Here is a 17470-nt window from a genome sequence, read left to right on the forward strand (position 1 = left end):
ACAACACTGGAAACAACTTATAAAAACAGTCTGTATTACATGTGTCTGTGTGAGGCATTGGCTGTGTCTTAGATACCAAGTGTGAATATTTCTTCAGCCATCAAATCTGCAAGAAAACAGTGAAAATGCTCTAATACTCCTGGAGACAAAGAGAATGAGACCCTCTTAGGGTTTGTAGGTAAAAGGATACCTGAAATCAGGCCAGACAAAAATTCTCAAGTCTCCAACAAATTTGTATCCAAAGGACTTGTAAGCACCTTTCCTGATTTACCTCATAGTTTGCACACTAAATAAACCTCTCTGATGGTAGGATGTGACATATATAAAATTATAATTTCCATTGGTTTGGTTTTAATTAAGTTAAGGGAGGGTGAAAATCGGGCTTATGCTGGGAGGCTTGCTTCCCAACTAATCTATGGAGACAGTGTGTCCCTCTAAAAGGGTACCATATGTCTGTCTGTCTAATACTGCAGCATGTATACCTGTCACAGCTCCATTATTTTAGAGGTACCATTTTTATTTCCCTTTTCAGAGCACATAACTTTAAAGCTAGTGTTGCGTTTCCATGATGTCTTCATTGCTTCCATGGATTTCTCTTTCTATGACTGTGCCGCAGTAGCCTTGCAGTGGAAGTCAGCACCGTGAGTACATGTTGGTTCCCTGTCTAAAGGCTTTGGCCATTCCTATTTGTCTACTGGACCTCCTCAGAGGCTAATCTTGTACTGTTGTTTCAGGTGTCAGGGATGTGTGAGCAGTCAGTGGGGATGTAACTGGTGTATCCACCAACACCTCTGCACCCACAAAGCAACTTGTGAAGAGGGGACCATTATCTACAATGAGAGGGTTTGTCTCATTCACAGATCCCATCTGCTAAGAATGCCACTGAAGTCCAGAAAGATTAGGTTTTTACTTAGATTAAGATGGCAGCCATCTTGCTGCTGTAGGGGCTGAGAGTGTCAAGAGGAGTATGTGTCCCCTTCTGATACTAAAGTGGGGCTCCTGAACCCTCAGAGCCTGGCTGCTTTGTAGAGCTTTCACAGGTATTGTGGGGTGGGGGTTGAGGAAAGGTTTCCAGCAGCAGGGCAGTGAGGCAGGACGGGCCTCTTATTCAGAGTGAGTCATAACTCATCCAGAAACCCTCCCTCGTGCCCAGCCTACGATCTTGATGTGAGGTATCTGGGGAAGCTAGGAGGCATCAGGAGGCTGGGAGGAAACTACCAGGGAACTGATCATAGGGAGGCAGGCAGGGAGCAAGAGAGAATTGGCCTGGGGAGAAGTGTGTCAGGCTGGAGCACATTGCAATGTGAGGAAGATAAGCAGGGAGCACCAGCTGGAAGGAACAGGGATCTCTTGGTGAAAGATGGATAAAGCTGTGCAAGAGGAGAAGCTGACAGTTGAGCTAATCCTTCATACTCTGAGAGTTTCAGCCCCTCAGGATCTCTCTCTAGGATGTACAGTATTAGCCTTTATTCCCTGTGCTCAGCGAAGCCAACCAGTGTGAGAGGCTTATCTCTCTCTCGGTAGAAATCTCAGAAAGGTCAAATTGCCTCCTAGGAATTCCCCTTTGCCATGGAATCTGACTGACTGTTGTTTTTTGCTTGTGTCTTTCTCTCACATGTTGCTGTTTTCATGTTCTCTCTGTGATTCTCTCTCTCTCTGCCCCCATCTCAATGGCTCCCCTCAGACACAAATTCCAACCTCAAGTCCATTTCTTTCTTCAGCTGCTTCCACCACCATGACCTTCACAAACACACTCACTGGGGCCACCAAACCCATCACTCCCCCAGTCACTATGGTGGTGACCCACACTCCCATCACAGAGTCAGTCCCCACCACTCTGCCTGCAGTCTCTGCCATGACTGCTTATCCCACAGGGACCTTTAGCCACACACGCGCAGCAACTCCAACTACAGCCATTCTCACCTTTCTCAAGACCACCACTGAATCCACGGTGCTACCCCTAACAGACAAGCCCGCTACTACCAGCCTTGCCACAAATCCTACTGTAGCATCTGTCACTACCAGCCCAGCAGAGACTGCAGACCATACAGCTCTGCCTACCTCTGAACCAGCCCCAGAAGCGTGGTTCACTGACCCACCCACCACTGCTGCCTTCAATACTCTGCAGCCAGTTGTGACAGCATTAACCCCCGCCCCTGACATCACAAATTCCACATGGTCTCCCACTACTTCTTTACCAACCTCTGAGGCATCCACATCTGCCATCCCATCTCCTTTCACCCCCAATCAGAATTCAAGTGCCACCACCTCCTCTGCTGATTTCCCAGGAGACCTAGAGACAGAACTACCTCCCTCTGAGGTCCCATCTTCAGTCCTTCCTGACTGGCTACTTGGGGAAGGCACAGAGCTCAAGGATACAGAGGATTGGATGGATTCACTGCAGACCGAGAATGATACGTCACCCTTCTCTGCTTCCACTCTTCTCTCAGGCGATGGAGACTCTTCAGAGAGGGATGGCCCTGATTTCCCCAGAATCCTGCACCCTGGTTTTGACTATCAGTATGATGCCCCTGGATTTTTGGAGTTGGTGAGTCTGATGCAGCTCTCAGACCTACCGTTAGAGCTATGATCTACTTTGACATTCAGGTGCAGGTCACTGAATTGGGAGACATAACATTACAGGAAGGAAGATGGGGTCTCCTGGAGGAGGAGGAGGAGCCAAAGGATGGTGATGTGTTCAGAGTGGGAAATCGCAGCCTGAGGAAGGAAGGGGTCTTTGGTGTTGTAATGTGGCCATTTACCTGGAAGCTACAGTGTCCAACCGAGGGGTTTCCTGGTACACCATTTCTAGGGCTTGCGTAGTGTCTTTCTCCTGCTCGCTGTCTTTGGGGTCTTATATTGCTCTCCTTACCCCTGTAGTAAATGGCTGGGTCTACACGATGAGCTAGGGGTGTGATTCCCAGCCTGCATGCACATAGTCGCTGTAGCTGTCATTGAGCTAGGTTGCTAAAAAGAGTAGTGTAGATGCAGTAGCATGGACAGGACCAAGGAAGCTACGGGCTAGCCATGCTTAGTACAAACCTCTCTGAGCCTGTTGCTATGTCTTTGGCATGGCGAGCCCATGCCACCACTGTCTGGGCTACCCCAGCTCTACTGTAGTTCTCAGCATGCTAACTCAATGAGTGCGAGTTTGTCTAGGCAAGCTGGGAATCTTGCTCCAAGCTCCAAGTATAAACATACCCAGTGCGCCCAGCTTCCCCTTCTCTTAGGATGAGATTTCATTCCTGTATTTGCCTCTGTTAATTGCTCCAGTCAAACTAAATTCCCTGCACTGTGGGTGCTCTTTATGGGTGTTTGTTTTTCAGAATGAGGAGTTTAGCTGGGGTCCTGGAGCCTGTCCCTGTGTGCAGGGCATTCAGGGATCCTCTCTGCTCCCAGTCAACGTGAAGCAGAAGATAACCCTGCTGGGGAAAAACTTCAATCTGTATCAGGTATGTTTTCCCATTAGCACTGAGAAGAGGTTTGCTTGCAGCATGGCACCCTGTGGGCAGCCTCTGGCACCTCGGTTCCTAGATACATCAAATTTAAGGACACCTCGCTGAAGCACCGAGATTCCTACACTGCTGAGGTGCTGTCATAGGTGCAAACTGGCAAACTCCAGGATTGTTTTGGTAACAAGATGGGGATTTGAACCTCATCTCTGGGTAAGAAGATATCTGGGGGACTTCAGTGGCTGGTGAGGGGGAATTAGGCACTTTCTCCTTTAGAGGAGGAGGGAGTCAGGGTTTGGCTGAAACAGTGAGATTATCCTCAAACTGCATCTTTCCTGAATGTGGGGGCTGCGTATCCAGGGTGGGTCCCTGCTGAGTCCCTTCTCATTCCATTTTAAACCTCAAAAGCTGAGCGCAGTTCTTCCATTTTTCCTTACCCTGTCCCCTTCTCCTGATGTACTAAAATGTCCGTGTGGCTATTCCACATCTGAAGCTTCTACAACAGAGTTAAAATTAAGCCTTACAGATCCTCAAAAACTCTGGTTCCTTTGGGCTGCATTTGCTGTCATAGGTGAAATCGTATTTGTCTCCAAAGATCGAAGACCACTTCAATAACCTCTGTGGAATGATAGACTTATGTACAAACTGCAGCTGGAACCTGATAGGTTTCAGGGCGTGTGGCCTATTTCTCTCAGTTACAGACTAATTGTTACCTTTCTCTGTTGAAGTGTGTATTGTACATACAAGCATGGTTGGTGACTGACACATACCCTGGCTCATTTTTCTAATTCTTTTTCTCTGGTCTTCTTTTCTCTAATCGCCCTGCTTCTGGGCAGAAATCTTTTGATAGGAACCCTCTCCTCTCCCCAGCATACAGTGTCTGTCTTCTGGGAATTAAATTGTTTGTGGTCTTGATTTGATTCCTCTCATGTGGGGATCATGAAGAAGGGAGAGTATAGGAGGGACTAGAACGCAGGAGAAAGATGGCTTGGCAAATGAGAACAAGGAGCATGTTGCTTGCATAGGGAGTAATATGGAAAAGGGCACTGAGATGGGAACAGGAGGAGAAGTTATATGGGGGAGCATAGTGGTGTATGCCTGGGAGCCTCTGTGTGTAGGTTTGGCCATGTGAGTGGATACTGGTTAAGCTGTCTCTCTCATCCTGGCTGTAGGATCAGCAATGGGACTATGAGTGTGTCCTGATTGTGGAGGGGAGGACAGTGGTGATGGATGCTTATGTTGAGGGGGAGAAAGCAAACCGATCACTCTGCTACATCACGTGTCAGCTACACCAGGTAAGTATTTAGATGGCAGAAGCTATCCAGACTTACCACTAATCCAGTCTCATCCAGGTTTTTGTTGATAATCCTCTTAGTCTGACTGGAGAGAAGACTAAAAATTACATAAATTGTGAGCTCTTTGGGGCAGAGACCATCTTTCTCTTCTGTGTTTGTATGGTACCTGGCACAACAGGGCCCTGATCCCTGAGGCTGCTGTAAGACAAGTAATAATAATAAAGTCTTCAGATAGCAGAAGGTTAGTTTTATCTGTGCCATAGTACAGTGATAATGCCATGATTGTGGCAGAGAACAATGCCATACCTGTAACACATCTCACTACCATCCCTATGACATCCAAAAGGTTAGCTTCATTGCCCTTTCATTTAGCACTCTGTCACTCCCACTAGCAGCGCTTTGTTTACCTTTTTGTGGGCTCTTCTGGAATTGAGGACAGCTCCTTTGCAGAAAGCCTCTTGGAGAAAACCAAAATAACAGAAAGTAAGATAGATGCAAGCATGAGGTATGTAGCATGTACAATCCTAGCCTGCTGAGGGTGCTAGAGTTATAGATGACATTACTGTATTCTGTCTGGCCTTTGCAACAGGAGAGAGAGGGATACTGGCCCAGAGATTGTTGGCTGTTTCTACCAGGATGAGAGATTTGAGGCTGGTTTTGGAGGGGAATGAGGAGGGTGTGTGCTGCTATGTGGCATGTGGAGAGGATTTGTAAGTAGCCTGGAGTGGATGGCGCATGCAGCTGTCCCTAGAGACAGCTGGGCACCCCAACTGCTGTAGCAGCTTCTTTGACTGCCTTTGAGAGACCTAGAAGGTTGAAATATGGTAACGGCATTGGGTGAGGACTTGGGGTCATTTGACTCCTGTGGTGGGCATAGAAGACTAGGCGAGGATGTTATGGTGAGGAGGCATAGGCACTGTAGGTAAAGATCATGGATTCTTCAAGTGCTTGCTCATGCACACCATTCTAGGTTAGTGCATGCCTACGTGCGTAGTTGTTGGAGATATTTGCCTTAGTGATATCCATAGGGTCGGCTGTGGCACCCTCTGGAGCGTGCGCTCATGTGTCGGTATATTAGGCGCCGCCAGCCCTACGCCCTTTCAGTTCCTTCTTACCGCTCATGGTGGTTGGTCGGAGCACCTTTCCCTTGTCTAGCAAGCAGTCACTGGTTTTTCTCCTTTGCTTCATATTTTAGTGTTGTAAATAGTTTGTTTACAGTAGTTAGCTAGTGAAGTAGTTGTTAAGCACTGCAGTTAGTAAGTTAGGGTCCCGGCGGGGACTTTGTCCCCTTGGTTTCTGGGTTTTAAGCCCTGCGCCGACTGCAACAGGCCTATGCCTGTTAGTGAGCTCTATAGCAGCTGCCTGAAATGCTTGAAGGAAGTGTCACATCTATAAGAACTTTCGTCCCAGAACACAGAAAGAGCATGACATCCATGTGGGGGCCCTCCTCATGGAGGCAGCTCTCCATCCAGCCTCGGAGCCGTCCCAGCCGGAGTCGACTCCAGGTACTTCAGCCTTGGTGTGTAGTGCACCCCCAGCACTGGGCTTTACCCGGCACCGCTTCCCTTCGTTGGTGCCTAAGAAGAAGTTGAAGAAGCATGACCCAGCACTGAGCACCCCGGAGCTATGTGGGGGTTCATCCCCGAGGTTGTCAGCGTGATCTTCCGAAAGTGGAATCTCCCTGAGCGGACTTGTTCGCGACTTGCTAGAACAGGAAATGCCATGTGTTCTGCTTGATTTGGGGAATCGACAGGGGCTCTTTGTCAGATGCCTTCTTGCTCCAGTGGTTGGGGGCTCTGATGAATGTCTTCCCAGCAGTGCCATTAATCCAGAGTCCTCATGAAGATCAAACAGGACAGGGCGAAGGTGATCCTGATAGCCCCGGCTTGGCATCGCCAACACTGGTTCCGCATACTGCTGGACCTTTCGGTGACACTATGCTGTAGCTGCCCCTGTGGTCGGATCTGTTGTCCCAGAACCACGACAGTCTCCTGCACCTGAACCTGGCAGCACTGCACCTGATGGCTTATCTGCTGCATGGCTGAATGCAGCAGAGCAGGAGTGCTTGGCCCGTGTCTTGTTGGGCAGCAGAAAGCCCTCCACCAGGGCAGCCTACCTGGCCAAATGGAAATGGTTTATGTCTGGGCCTCGGACCAGGGTATTAGGCCTGAGCAGGCCTAGCTTCAGTCAATCTTGGACTCCCTTCTACATCTCAATCTCCAGGGCTTGTCCCTTTCATAAATTAAGGTCCACTTGGCCACTATATCAGCCTTTCACACTCCATTTCAGGGCAGGTTGGTCTTCGCCCACATGACGATCCGGTTTCTAAAAGGTCTGAAGCGACTCTTTCCCCATGTCTGGGACCCTGTCCCTCCTTAGTACCTGAATCTAGTGCTGGCATGGCTCATGGGGGCTGCTACGAGCCATTACCTTCTTGTTCCCTTTTCTCTTCTCCCCTCAACGTGTCATTCCTAGTGGTGATAACATCTGCCCATAGGGTCTCTGAGATTAGGGCACTTACTTTGGAGCCACCCTGTACGCTGTTTTTTGAGGACAAGGTCCAGCTGTGGCTGCACCCAGCTTTCCTGCCCAAGGTTGTTTTGCAGTTTCACACGAGTCAGAACATATTCTTGCCAATCTTTTTCCCAAAGCCTCATAAGTCTGAGGAGGAACATTGACTGCACTCAGTAGCCTTTTACATCGAAAGGACTAAACTGTTTCGTAAGTCGACACAGCTGTTTGTCCTGGTGGTGGGTAGGATGAAAGGTTGTCTGGTGACTACCCAGAGAATTTCATCCTGGATCACTGTCTGCATCCAGTTTTGCTGTGATCAGGTGACAGTGCCTCCACCGGTGATTGTAACCGCCCACTCGACTAGGGCGCAAGCCTCATCGGTGGCCTTCTTCTTTGAGTGCTTGCTCATGTCGATTCCATTTTAGGTGTGCGTGCCCATGTGCTCAGTTGTCGGAGACTTTTGCCTTAGCAGTATCCATAGGGCCAGCTGTGGTGCCCTCTGGACTGGCGCTCTCCTGCGGCAGTATACCAGGCGCCGCTGGCCCTTCGCCCTGTCAGTTCCTTCTTACAGCCTGTGACAGTTGGTTGGAGTGCCTGGTCTTGCTTAGCAAGAGCATTAGCGGTTCTTCACTGTTCAGATCGTTCATCTTGTTTGTTATTTAGTCAGTGACTAGTTAGTTGTTAAGTGTTTTAGTAGTAGTTTAGTAGTTAGTCCCAGAGCAACGCATGCCCCGCACCCCAGGCTTTAAGCCGTGTTCTGAGTGCGGCCGGCCAATGCCCATCAGTGACCCTCATGAGTGTTGTCTGAAGTGCGTGGGGGAGTCCCATGGAAAAGACCAGTGCTGGATCTGCAAAAATTTTCATCTCCAAACTCAGAGTGGGACATTCGATTAAGGGCCCTCCTTATGGAAACTGCTCTGTGCCCGTCATCGGAGCCCTCTCACTCGGACTCCATACCCGGTACTTCAGCATTGGTATGCAGTGCACCACTGGCACCGGGATCCGCCCAGCACCATTCCCTCTAGCCAATACTGAAGAAGTGATCTAAGTCGTCTGGTCTGCAGGCACCGCGCAAAGGGCCTGAGCTAGGCCTCATGCCCGCAACGGAGGCTCTTAGGGGTACCACTGTGGTCAGACCCCCTAGCCCAGCCAGGGACCCACCTCCAACTCTGGGGAGCGGTAGAGGGTCCTGGCCCATCGCAGGGCCATTTGTGCCTGAGGTGGGCCTGGCGGCCAAAGAACAGTTAGGCCAACTAGCACCGTGAACGCCTGGCTACATGGTAGATCCTGCCAAGACACCAGCTCAAACAACCAAGCCGGTGATGGGATTGCCCCTACAGGCAGTGGAATGCCCCCAGTCCCTGGACTGCAGGCGTCATTCCCTTTCATCACAGTCAAGGACCCCGGTACCGCGACCCCGATCTCCGGCCAGGAGGCCCAGGTCTCCGACACCACAGTCTCCGCTTACAAGACATGGGACTCCGGGGTCGTGACACCAATCCCCGTATTCTCGGTACCAACGGTCCTCCTGCCAGAGATCACCAAGGTGCCAGTCGCCATCGCCTTGCAGGTCGCCTAGGCGTCAGTCTCCTCAGACACGAGACCATTCCTGGTCGCGGTACCAGTTGCCAGGGCTACAGTATCGTTCTTCAGGCAGGAACCGGCACTCGCCTTCCCCATACCGGTTGCCAACAAGAGTCAGTCGACAGACTCAGGCTTCCATGGCCCTGCCCTGGTCTCCAGAAGGACAGTGGTTTGCGTCGGAGGGACAGTTTAGCCCTTCCCCTGTCCGGGACAAATCATTTCCCAGCTGGGAGCCCACCAAGGTGCCTCTGGCACCAGCATGGTGTCAGGGGCAATGGCCTGCCCAGTGGCAATACTGGAACCAGTGGTGGGTGCCTGTAATGCCGGCACCATACTCCCACCACTCCTCCCAGGCGACCTTGGAAAAGCTACTGCTGGCATCGGAGCAAGGGGCCCAATCTGAAGCAGTGAACTCAAGGGAGGCCCCGGCAACTGTGGAGTGGTCCCCAATGCAGCAAGGGGATGCTCCCCACCCTCCGGCGGTGCAGTCATCCTCATCGTCCCCAGATGAGGTGGTGGTAGGACCCTCACAAACTGGCTGCTCCCCTGATGACATCAGGGAGCACCAAGCCCTCCTTAAAAGGGTGGGGGCCCATCTGAATTTGGAGGTCGAGGAGCTAGCTGAGGAGCCCAATGACCTCTTCAGTGTCATTCCCTCCTCTCCCCTAGCCCGGTCGCATTGCCTGTTTGCCCAGGTTGCACTGCCTGTTTACCCGGGGTCCAGAAGATTGCCAAGTCGGTGTGGCAGACCATCTTCCATTCCGCCCACGTTCAAGGAGGTGGAAAAGAAGTCCTATGTCCCCGCCAAGGGGGATGAATATCTATACATGCATCCTCCTGTGGAGTCCCTGGTCATGTCTGCCATCAATGAAAGGGCCAGGCAGGGTCAGGCAAATGGCACGCCCAAAAATAAAGATGTCAAGAGACTAGACTTACTTGGCAGAAAGATTTATTCCACAGTGAGCATCCAATTTAGGGTCTCTAACCATTAGGTGCTACTTGGCAGGTACAATTTCAACCTGTGGGACTCTGTCGGCAAGTTCAAAGAGAGCCTCCCACAGGATCGGGCACAGGAGTTTGCCACTCTGATAGATGAGAGGAAAAGTCAAGGAAAGTGTGGGCCCCTTACTGAATGAGGGAGGCAACCTAGTGACAGAGGATGTGGAAAAAGCTAATGTACTCAATGCTTTTTTTGCCTCTGTCTTCATGAGCAAGGTCAGCTCCCAGACTACTGCACTGGGCAGCACAGCATGGGGAGGAGGTGACCAGCCCTCTGTGGAGAAAGAAGTGGTTCGGGACTATTTAGAAAAGCTGGACGAGCACAAGTCCGTGGGGCCAGATGCATTGCATCCGAGAGTGCTAAAGGAGTTGGCGGATATGATTGCAGAGCCATTGGCCATTATCTTTGAAAACTCATGGCGATCGGGGGAAGTCCCGGACGACAGCAAAAAGGCTAATGTAGTGCCCATCTTTTAAAAAAAGGGAAGGAGGAAGATCCTGGGAACTACAGGCCAGTCAACCTCACCTCAGTCCCTGGAAAAATCATAGAGCAGGTCCTGAAGGAATCAATTCTGAAGCACTTACACGAGAGGAAAGTGATCAGGAACAGTCAGCATGGATTCACCAAGGGCAAGTCATGTCTGACTAATCTAATTGCCTTCTGTGACGAGACAACTGGCTCTGTGGATGAGGGGAAAGCAGTGGACGTGTTGTTCCTTGACTTTAGCAAAGCTTTTGACACGGTCTCCCACAGTATTCTTGCCAGCAAGTTAAAGTAGTATGGGCTGGATGAATGCACTATAAGGTGGATAGAAAGTTGGCTAGATTGTCAGGCTTAACGGGTAGTGATCAATGGCTCCATGTCTAGTTGGCAGCCGGTATCAAGCGGAGTACTCCAAGGGTCGGTCCTGGGGCCGGTTTTGTTCAATATTTTCATAAATGATCTGGAGGATGGTGTGGATTGCACCCTCAGCAAGTTTGCAGATGACACTAAACTGGGAGCAGAGGTAGATACACTGGAGGGTGGGGAAAGGATACAGAGGGCCCTAGACAAATTAGAGGATTGGTCCAAAAGAAATCTGATGAGGGTCAACAAGGACGTGTGACACCTCAGCAAGTCTCTCAAAAAGTTTTCGTATGGTCTCCCTGGCCTCCATCATTCCCTCCCTGGATCTGGCAGACTGGTACGCCGCTCTTGATTTAAAGGATGCGTACTTCCATATTTCCATATTCCCGGGGCACCGGCATTTCCTTCGTTTCGTGTTGGGCCAGCACCATTTCCAGTTCACGGCGATGCCCTTTGGTCTCTCATCTGCCCTGAAAGTGTTCACAAACACTCTACATTCTGGGGTCCCTTCCAACCCTGATATTCTATGATTCTAAGTTTTTAAGGCCCGGCTTGATAAAGCCCTGGCTGGGATGATTTAGTTGGTGTTGGTCCTGCTTTGAGCAGGGGGTTGGACTAGATGACCTCCTGAGGTCTCTTCCAACCCTAATGTTCTATGATTCTATGATTCTACATGTGTAGATCTGGGAGTCCAGATTACCCGTACCTCGAAGACTGGTTGATAAGGGGCCAGTCCTCGGATCAGGTGCGGAGACATCTCAGTCTGGTCTGTTCCACCTGCCGTGATCTGGGCCTATTAATAAATGACAAAAAGTCGACCCTCACCCCAGTGCAACATATAGAATTCATTGGGGCAATTCTCAACTCCACGTGAGCCAGAGCCTTCCTCCCTGAAACTTGGTTCCACGCCATGGTGGACCTAATCTCGTCTGTGTGTCCAACCACTCACCACTGCCCCTACATGCTTGAGACTGTTGGGTCACATGGCAGCATGCACTTATGTGGTTTGGCACGCGCGACTCCTCCTCAGGCCCCTACAGGCATGGCTGGCGTCGGTCTATGTCCCCAACCAGCACAGTATGGACCGAGTGATCAGGGTGACACAGTGTACTGTCATCCCTTACATGGTGGCAAGATCCCACGCTGGTGCTGGAAGGAGTCCCTTTTGCAACCCCCATCTCATCGATGACTCTTGTCTCTGACCCTTCGGACCTGGGTTGGGGAGCCCATCTGGGCAATCTTAGTACTCAAGGCCATTCGTTCAGTCACAATCAGTCCCTGCACATCAACATCAGGGATTTCTGCCTGCAGCACGACATCCACCTCATGGCTGCTGACCTCCCAGGGGCCAGGAATGCTTGGGCAGACCACCTCAGCAGGACATTCCCCTCTCGCCACGAGTGGTCCCTTCACCCGGAGGTGGTCAGTTCTGTTTTCTGCAGGTGGGGAACTCCCCAGGTGGACCTATTCACGTCCAGGAAGAACAGAAAATGCCATGTCTTCTGCTCATTCCAGGGCAGGGACAGGGACTCTGATCATGGTGCCGTTGCTGCCCACGGTCCTCATGAAAATCAAGCAGGACAGGGCGAAGATCATCCTTTTAGCACTGGCGTGGGCCCACCAACACTGGTTTAGCACTCTGTTGGATCTCTCGGTGGCGACCCCGTTCCGGATGCTGCTCAGGGCGGACCTGTTATCCCAGAACCGTGGCAGTCTCCTGCACCTGAACCTGGCGGCACTTCATCTGATGGCTTGGCTGCTGTGTGGCTAAATGTGCAAGAACGACAGTGCTCGTTCGAGGTCCAACGAGTCCTGTTGGGCAGAGGAAAGCCCTCCACCAGGGCAACCTACCTGGCCAAATGGAAACTATTCACCTGCTGGATGGCAAATGTCCCAAGTGAGCCCCATTGCAGATCATTCTAGACTACCCCCTGCACCTCAGGCTTCAGGGCTTGTCACTCTCATCCATCAAGGTTCATCTAGCAGACATCTCGGCCTTCGACCTGCCCTCGAGTGGTGGGTGGGTTTTCTCTGAGGATATCACAGCCATATCAGGGCCTGGAGTGCCTCTACCCACATGTCAGAGATTCTGTTCCTCCATGGGACTTGCATCTGGTGCTGTGATGGCTCACGGGTACCCGTTCGAGCCTTTGGCTTCCTGCTTTCTCCTTCTCTTCTCCTGGAAGGTCACGTTCCTGGTCGCAATCACGTCAGCCTGCCAGGTATCTGATACTTGAGCTCTCACCTTGGAGCCGCCTTATATGGCTGCTTTTATTATATCATAGTCAGCTGCTTGTGCATCACTCTGTGCCACATAGGCAGCTTGTGCCTCTCCCAAGTGTAGAGAGCTAATTGGAGGGCCCATACTCTCTTCTCGCAGCCTATTCCTCATGCCACCCTCTCAAATGTCAACAAAAAGGCATCAGGGTCATCTGCTGGGCCCATTTTGCACAGTCTTGTGCCCACCGCCCAGTTATCACTCCCTGCCATGAATTCACCAGCTTCTCCATGAGCTGTTGCTGCACCTGCGCCTGCTGTGCGATAAATTGTTGTAGGTTCTGTTATTGTTCCACATGTGAGGATAACAAGGACTGTCTTGCTTGTTGCTGGGTCTGCTGAAATGCTTGAAAGATTTTCTGAAACTCCTTTTGCTGTTCCACTGCCCAGCGCAGAAGATCTCAGACAAGCCCCCAGTTCTCATAGGGTGGGGTTTCCTCACCCTGGATTCCTTACTGCAAAGAATTCTCATGCACACCAGTGACAAGTTCTGTGCTTTATTTTCAATGTATTTTATAAGTGTTTGTTCCCCACAGCATAAAGCTTTTCCCCAAGTCTTTCCCTACTACCAAGGCACAGAGCGGGGTGGGGAGGAAGAGATCACAGTTGTCTGAGATCTTAAGCTTCTCTGACCCTTCCTTCCAGCTCTCCCCGGCTCTTGCCGTCTCTTTCAAACATCCTCAGCTAACGAGCTGAATCCCCTTGTTGACTTGGAGACTAACCAATTTATTTGAGCATAAGCTTTCGTGAGCATCCGATGAAGTGAGCTGTAGCTCACGAAAGCTTATGCTCAAATAAATTGGTTAGTCTCTAAGGTGCCACAAGTACTCCTTTTCTTTTTGCGAATACAGACTAACACGGCTGTTACTCTGAAACTTGTTGACTTGGTAATCACCTTCTACTTAATCAGCGATCTCACTTCGGTTCATGTGGGAACGCTGACCAGGTTCACAGAGAGGTGAGTCACACTGGTTCTGTCCCAAGATGTCTCAGCTGGAGTGTTTTTTGCACAGATAACACATGTGAACATGCATTTGGGTGTTTGCATCTGCAGGTGGTCAGTTAGGCACACAAATAGCCATTTGCATGCACACATTTACATATGCAATTACCCTGCCCATCTTTGAGAGTCAGGCCCTTTGTCCCTTAATGAAAGAGGCAAGTTATTTGCTGCAACGTGTGTTAAACTACTGTGTGAAGCACTGAGGCACTTCTGTTTCTTCAGCGAGTTAGCTAGAGGCCTCATTTGGTCCATTTGATATCCTGACATTCTGGTCTCTTTGCAGTATAGTTACTTGGCACCTCAACTTGAATTCAGTGCTGTGGTGTTTGTGCAGAGGAAGCAACACCTCCGAGTGGACAGCGCTGTGGATCTCTACGGTAGGAGAGTGACACCTCACCAGTAAAAGAGGGATTTAGGGAATGGAACATGGGGTAGCTGGGAAAATTTAAATTGAGACTGTTGGTGTTCAGGGTGTCCTACAATAGTCCCATCACTGGGAAATCAGGGGCAGCCCTTCAGGCTGGATGTTACAGGCTCTGAGTTGTTGTTTTGTTAGTGCCAGGTGCTTGGTTGCTGGGGTCATTCTGTGCATTGTTGGGATTTTCACAGATGCCCTTTTGAATGTTGTTCCTCTGCAGTAACTCTCTATAACTGCTCCATGGGACACTCTGATTGCAGCCGCTGCCAAACGGCTGACTCCAAGTATAACTGTGTGTGGTGTGGGGGGCAGCAGCCCAACTGCATCTTCCGCGGATCCTGCACTGAAGAGATAGCGGATGTATGTCCTGCACCCCTCATTTATTCAGTGAGTAACCACTACTCTTTACTGTACTGCACTCAGGGGCAATGGGGGTTCCACAAAGCAGCCAAAAAACCTCAGACAGTCCAAATAGCAACAACGGTTCCTCTCCCACTGTTAATTCTTCAGCACTGAGAGTTTGGAGAGCCTGACACAAAGTGCTAGAGTGCAACCAATCTGTAGTAGCCAAGATGAAAGAAACAACAAATGTATACCTCAGACCAATTGAAACCAATATGCAGGAAGCTGCTGGATCCAGGAATTGGGGATGAAGTCGAAAGAGTAGAATCCCCTTGCTGTCCTAACTCAGTGTTTGGGATAGACTAGCATAGTGATAGCTGAGCCTGAAATAATGAAGGTGCACAAGGTGAAGTGACACTGACTTGGCAGGGATGGAAGAGGGAGCAGAGGTGGTTATTAATTCTGGTTTATTAAAAAAAAATCTTTTGGACCTGTCTCTTGCTGATTACCATAGAGTATGTGTCTGTAACTCTGTGCCCCCTGCTGTCACCTTGTCCTCCCTCCAGTTACATGCTATATCCACTTGATGCTTCTTGTCATAATTTATCCTGTATACTCTTAGGGGCATGAACTGTCTTTTGATTGTGTTTTTGTGCAGCACCTAGCGCAGTGGGGCACTGAACCTATGGGAGACCCTCTGGACACTACTGCAATACAAGTAATAGATAACAGCTTATATAATAGCTCCTCATCACCAGAGCCCCCAGAGAAGCAGTCAGTGCAGCAGTGAGTAGGCAAAGGATGGGCTGCCACAGCTGTTCTAAAGGGGAATTTAATGGCATTATACCTTTTGTGGAAATTAGTGATAAGAACAAAGTGTGGGAAGGAGGAGGGCACGGATCCTAGGTCTCTCATTTACAGCACTTTACTCCTGCTGGAATTCTGCACCATTGCACAATGCAGAATTTGTGCAGAATTAATATTACCCACAAAAAAATTTTTCATGCAGAACTTGTGATTTCCCTCTGAGCACTCCCACCTGCTGTCAGCCCCCGGCATCTGGGGCTCCAGTTGATTTTATTGTATTATTTTGACAAATAAAATATGTGGAATTTTGCAGATTTTTAAAATATTGTGCACAGAATTTTTAATTTTTTGGCATAGAATTCCCCCAGGAGTAGCCCTTCCTGCTTGTGATGATAGAGCAGCTAATCTATAGCAAGAGAACCTGACACAAGTCTTGGCCAGCAAAAAGTGTCTCCTTTGGCCAGCCTAGGAAGAGGACAGAACTTGGGCTGTTTTGGGTCCGGCACCTTATTAGGCTACCTGCATCTGAGGTGCTATGAAATGAACACATGCTTGGGTATCTTTGCAGGTTTATCCCCTATCTGGACCAGTTGAAGGTGGCACTAGACTCACTATTGCTGGCTCAAACCTCGGCCAGAAACATCAGGACATTGCAGAAACCGTTACTGTTGCAGGAATTCCTTGTGCTGTAGATGCTCAAGAATATGAAATCTCCAGCAGGTAGTGTATCTGTGAAACTCCCCCACGGAATGAGACATTGGGTTTCCCACTGGGCCACTGACATCAGAATGCCACCCCCTCCCTAGCCATGGTAACCTGGATCAAAACCTTCTGCCCCAGACACTGAGTTGCCTTTTGCACCTTCCCAAGGGCAGTGACACCCGAGTAAAGCAATTTTCTGCACCTACTCACCACTTGGGCAATGAATTTCAACAGAAGCTGTTTATTTTTAAAGAGGCCTGACCCCTAGCATTCATCACTCCCAACAAAAACAACTAACGTGATAGTCTTCATAAAAATATCAGACTGAAATAAACACGATCTGAAAAACAGGGAGGGGAAAGGAGGGAAATGTCCTCCAAAAAAAGCCAAAACACCTTTGTTGGCATTAGTTCAATTTTAGGAGGCAAGAGGCTGAGACTAATGTGAATGGGGAGTGAGCTCCTCTGTAGCAAAGACTTCATCACCTGACAACCTGAAATGAGGCAGTGGGATTCCTTATAAGGAGAGGGTGCCAGGTACAACCTGTCAAAATGAGTCTCAAAGAGGAAGTCTGAGATACAGCCAGGGCCTACTTCTAAGGGCTTTAAAGACCAGTGGGCCCATGGTAAATCCATCACTTTACAGGCATCAAATGTAAAGAGCTCTGAGGCAGTTTAGTTTGGTCACATGTACTCAAGCCAGTGAGCAGATCATGCTGCCACATTCTGAACAAGCTGCCAGTGCCAGAGGAGTGCTGCTCCTGCTAAGTATACCATGTGACCCCAAGGCCAGGTGTTGCTGTTGCAAGGTAATCACAGGATAGAAAAGGCTGTTGCTTGTGCAAGTTGCACAACTGAAAAAATACTCAAAGAACAGGAGGACTTGTGGCACCTTAGAGACTAACACATTTATTTGAGCACAAAAGTACTCTCTCATACCACAGGCAACAGGTAGCTTAATATGGGAATAGTGTTGGTGGAGGTGACACCATGATTCTTATTCCTGCTCACAACCTCCAAACAGAGCTGGAGCATCATCATAATGACAACCTCCACCTACCAGTAAAACCAGGGTGAAAATGAGGCGGCTTTCAGATGGCAAAATGCTCTCAGCCAGAGATAGTCAAACTGTTCTCCATGGAGCCCTAGTGGGCCCCAGATCACTTGCTGGTGGCCAGCAAATGGCTGGCAGGGCACATGATGCTGGCTTCTGGTCCTTACATCAAGGCTC

At 49.8% G+C, this 17470-nt stretch overlaps 1 protein-coding gene across 6 annotated transcripts in view; it reads left to right on the top strand.

Annotated features, from left to right (window-relative positions):
- Positions 1-17470, top strand: part of PLXNB1 (plexin B1) — a 193925-nt gene that overhangs the window by 126141 nt on the left and 50314 nt on the right. For all 6 annotated transcript variants that reach the window (XM_074957248.1, XM_074957247.1, XM_074957246.1 and 3 more), the window contains 8 exons: positions 533-641; positions 735-843; positions 1685-2548; positions 3327-3452; positions 4625-4747; positions 14255-14348; positions 14610-14776; positions 16107-16258. In XM_074957248.1, the coding sequence (XP_074813349.1) occupies positions 533-641; positions 735-843; positions 1685-2548; positions 3327-3452; positions 4625-4747; positions 14255-14348; positions 14610-14776; positions 16107-16258 (1744 nt within the window). The remainder of the gene's footprint in view (positions 1-532; positions 642-734; positions 844-1684; positions 2549-3326; positions 3453-4624; positions 4748-14254; positions 14349-14609; positions 14777-16106; positions 16259-17470) is intronic.

This window comes from Natator depressus, chromosome 7 (assembly GCF_965152275.1).
Source record: "Natator depressus isolate rNatDep1 chromosome 7, rNatDep2.hap1, whole genome shotgun sequence".
Taxonomy (NCBI): domain Eukaryota; kingdom Metazoa; phylum Chordata; order Testudines; family Cheloniidae; genus Natator; species Natator depressus.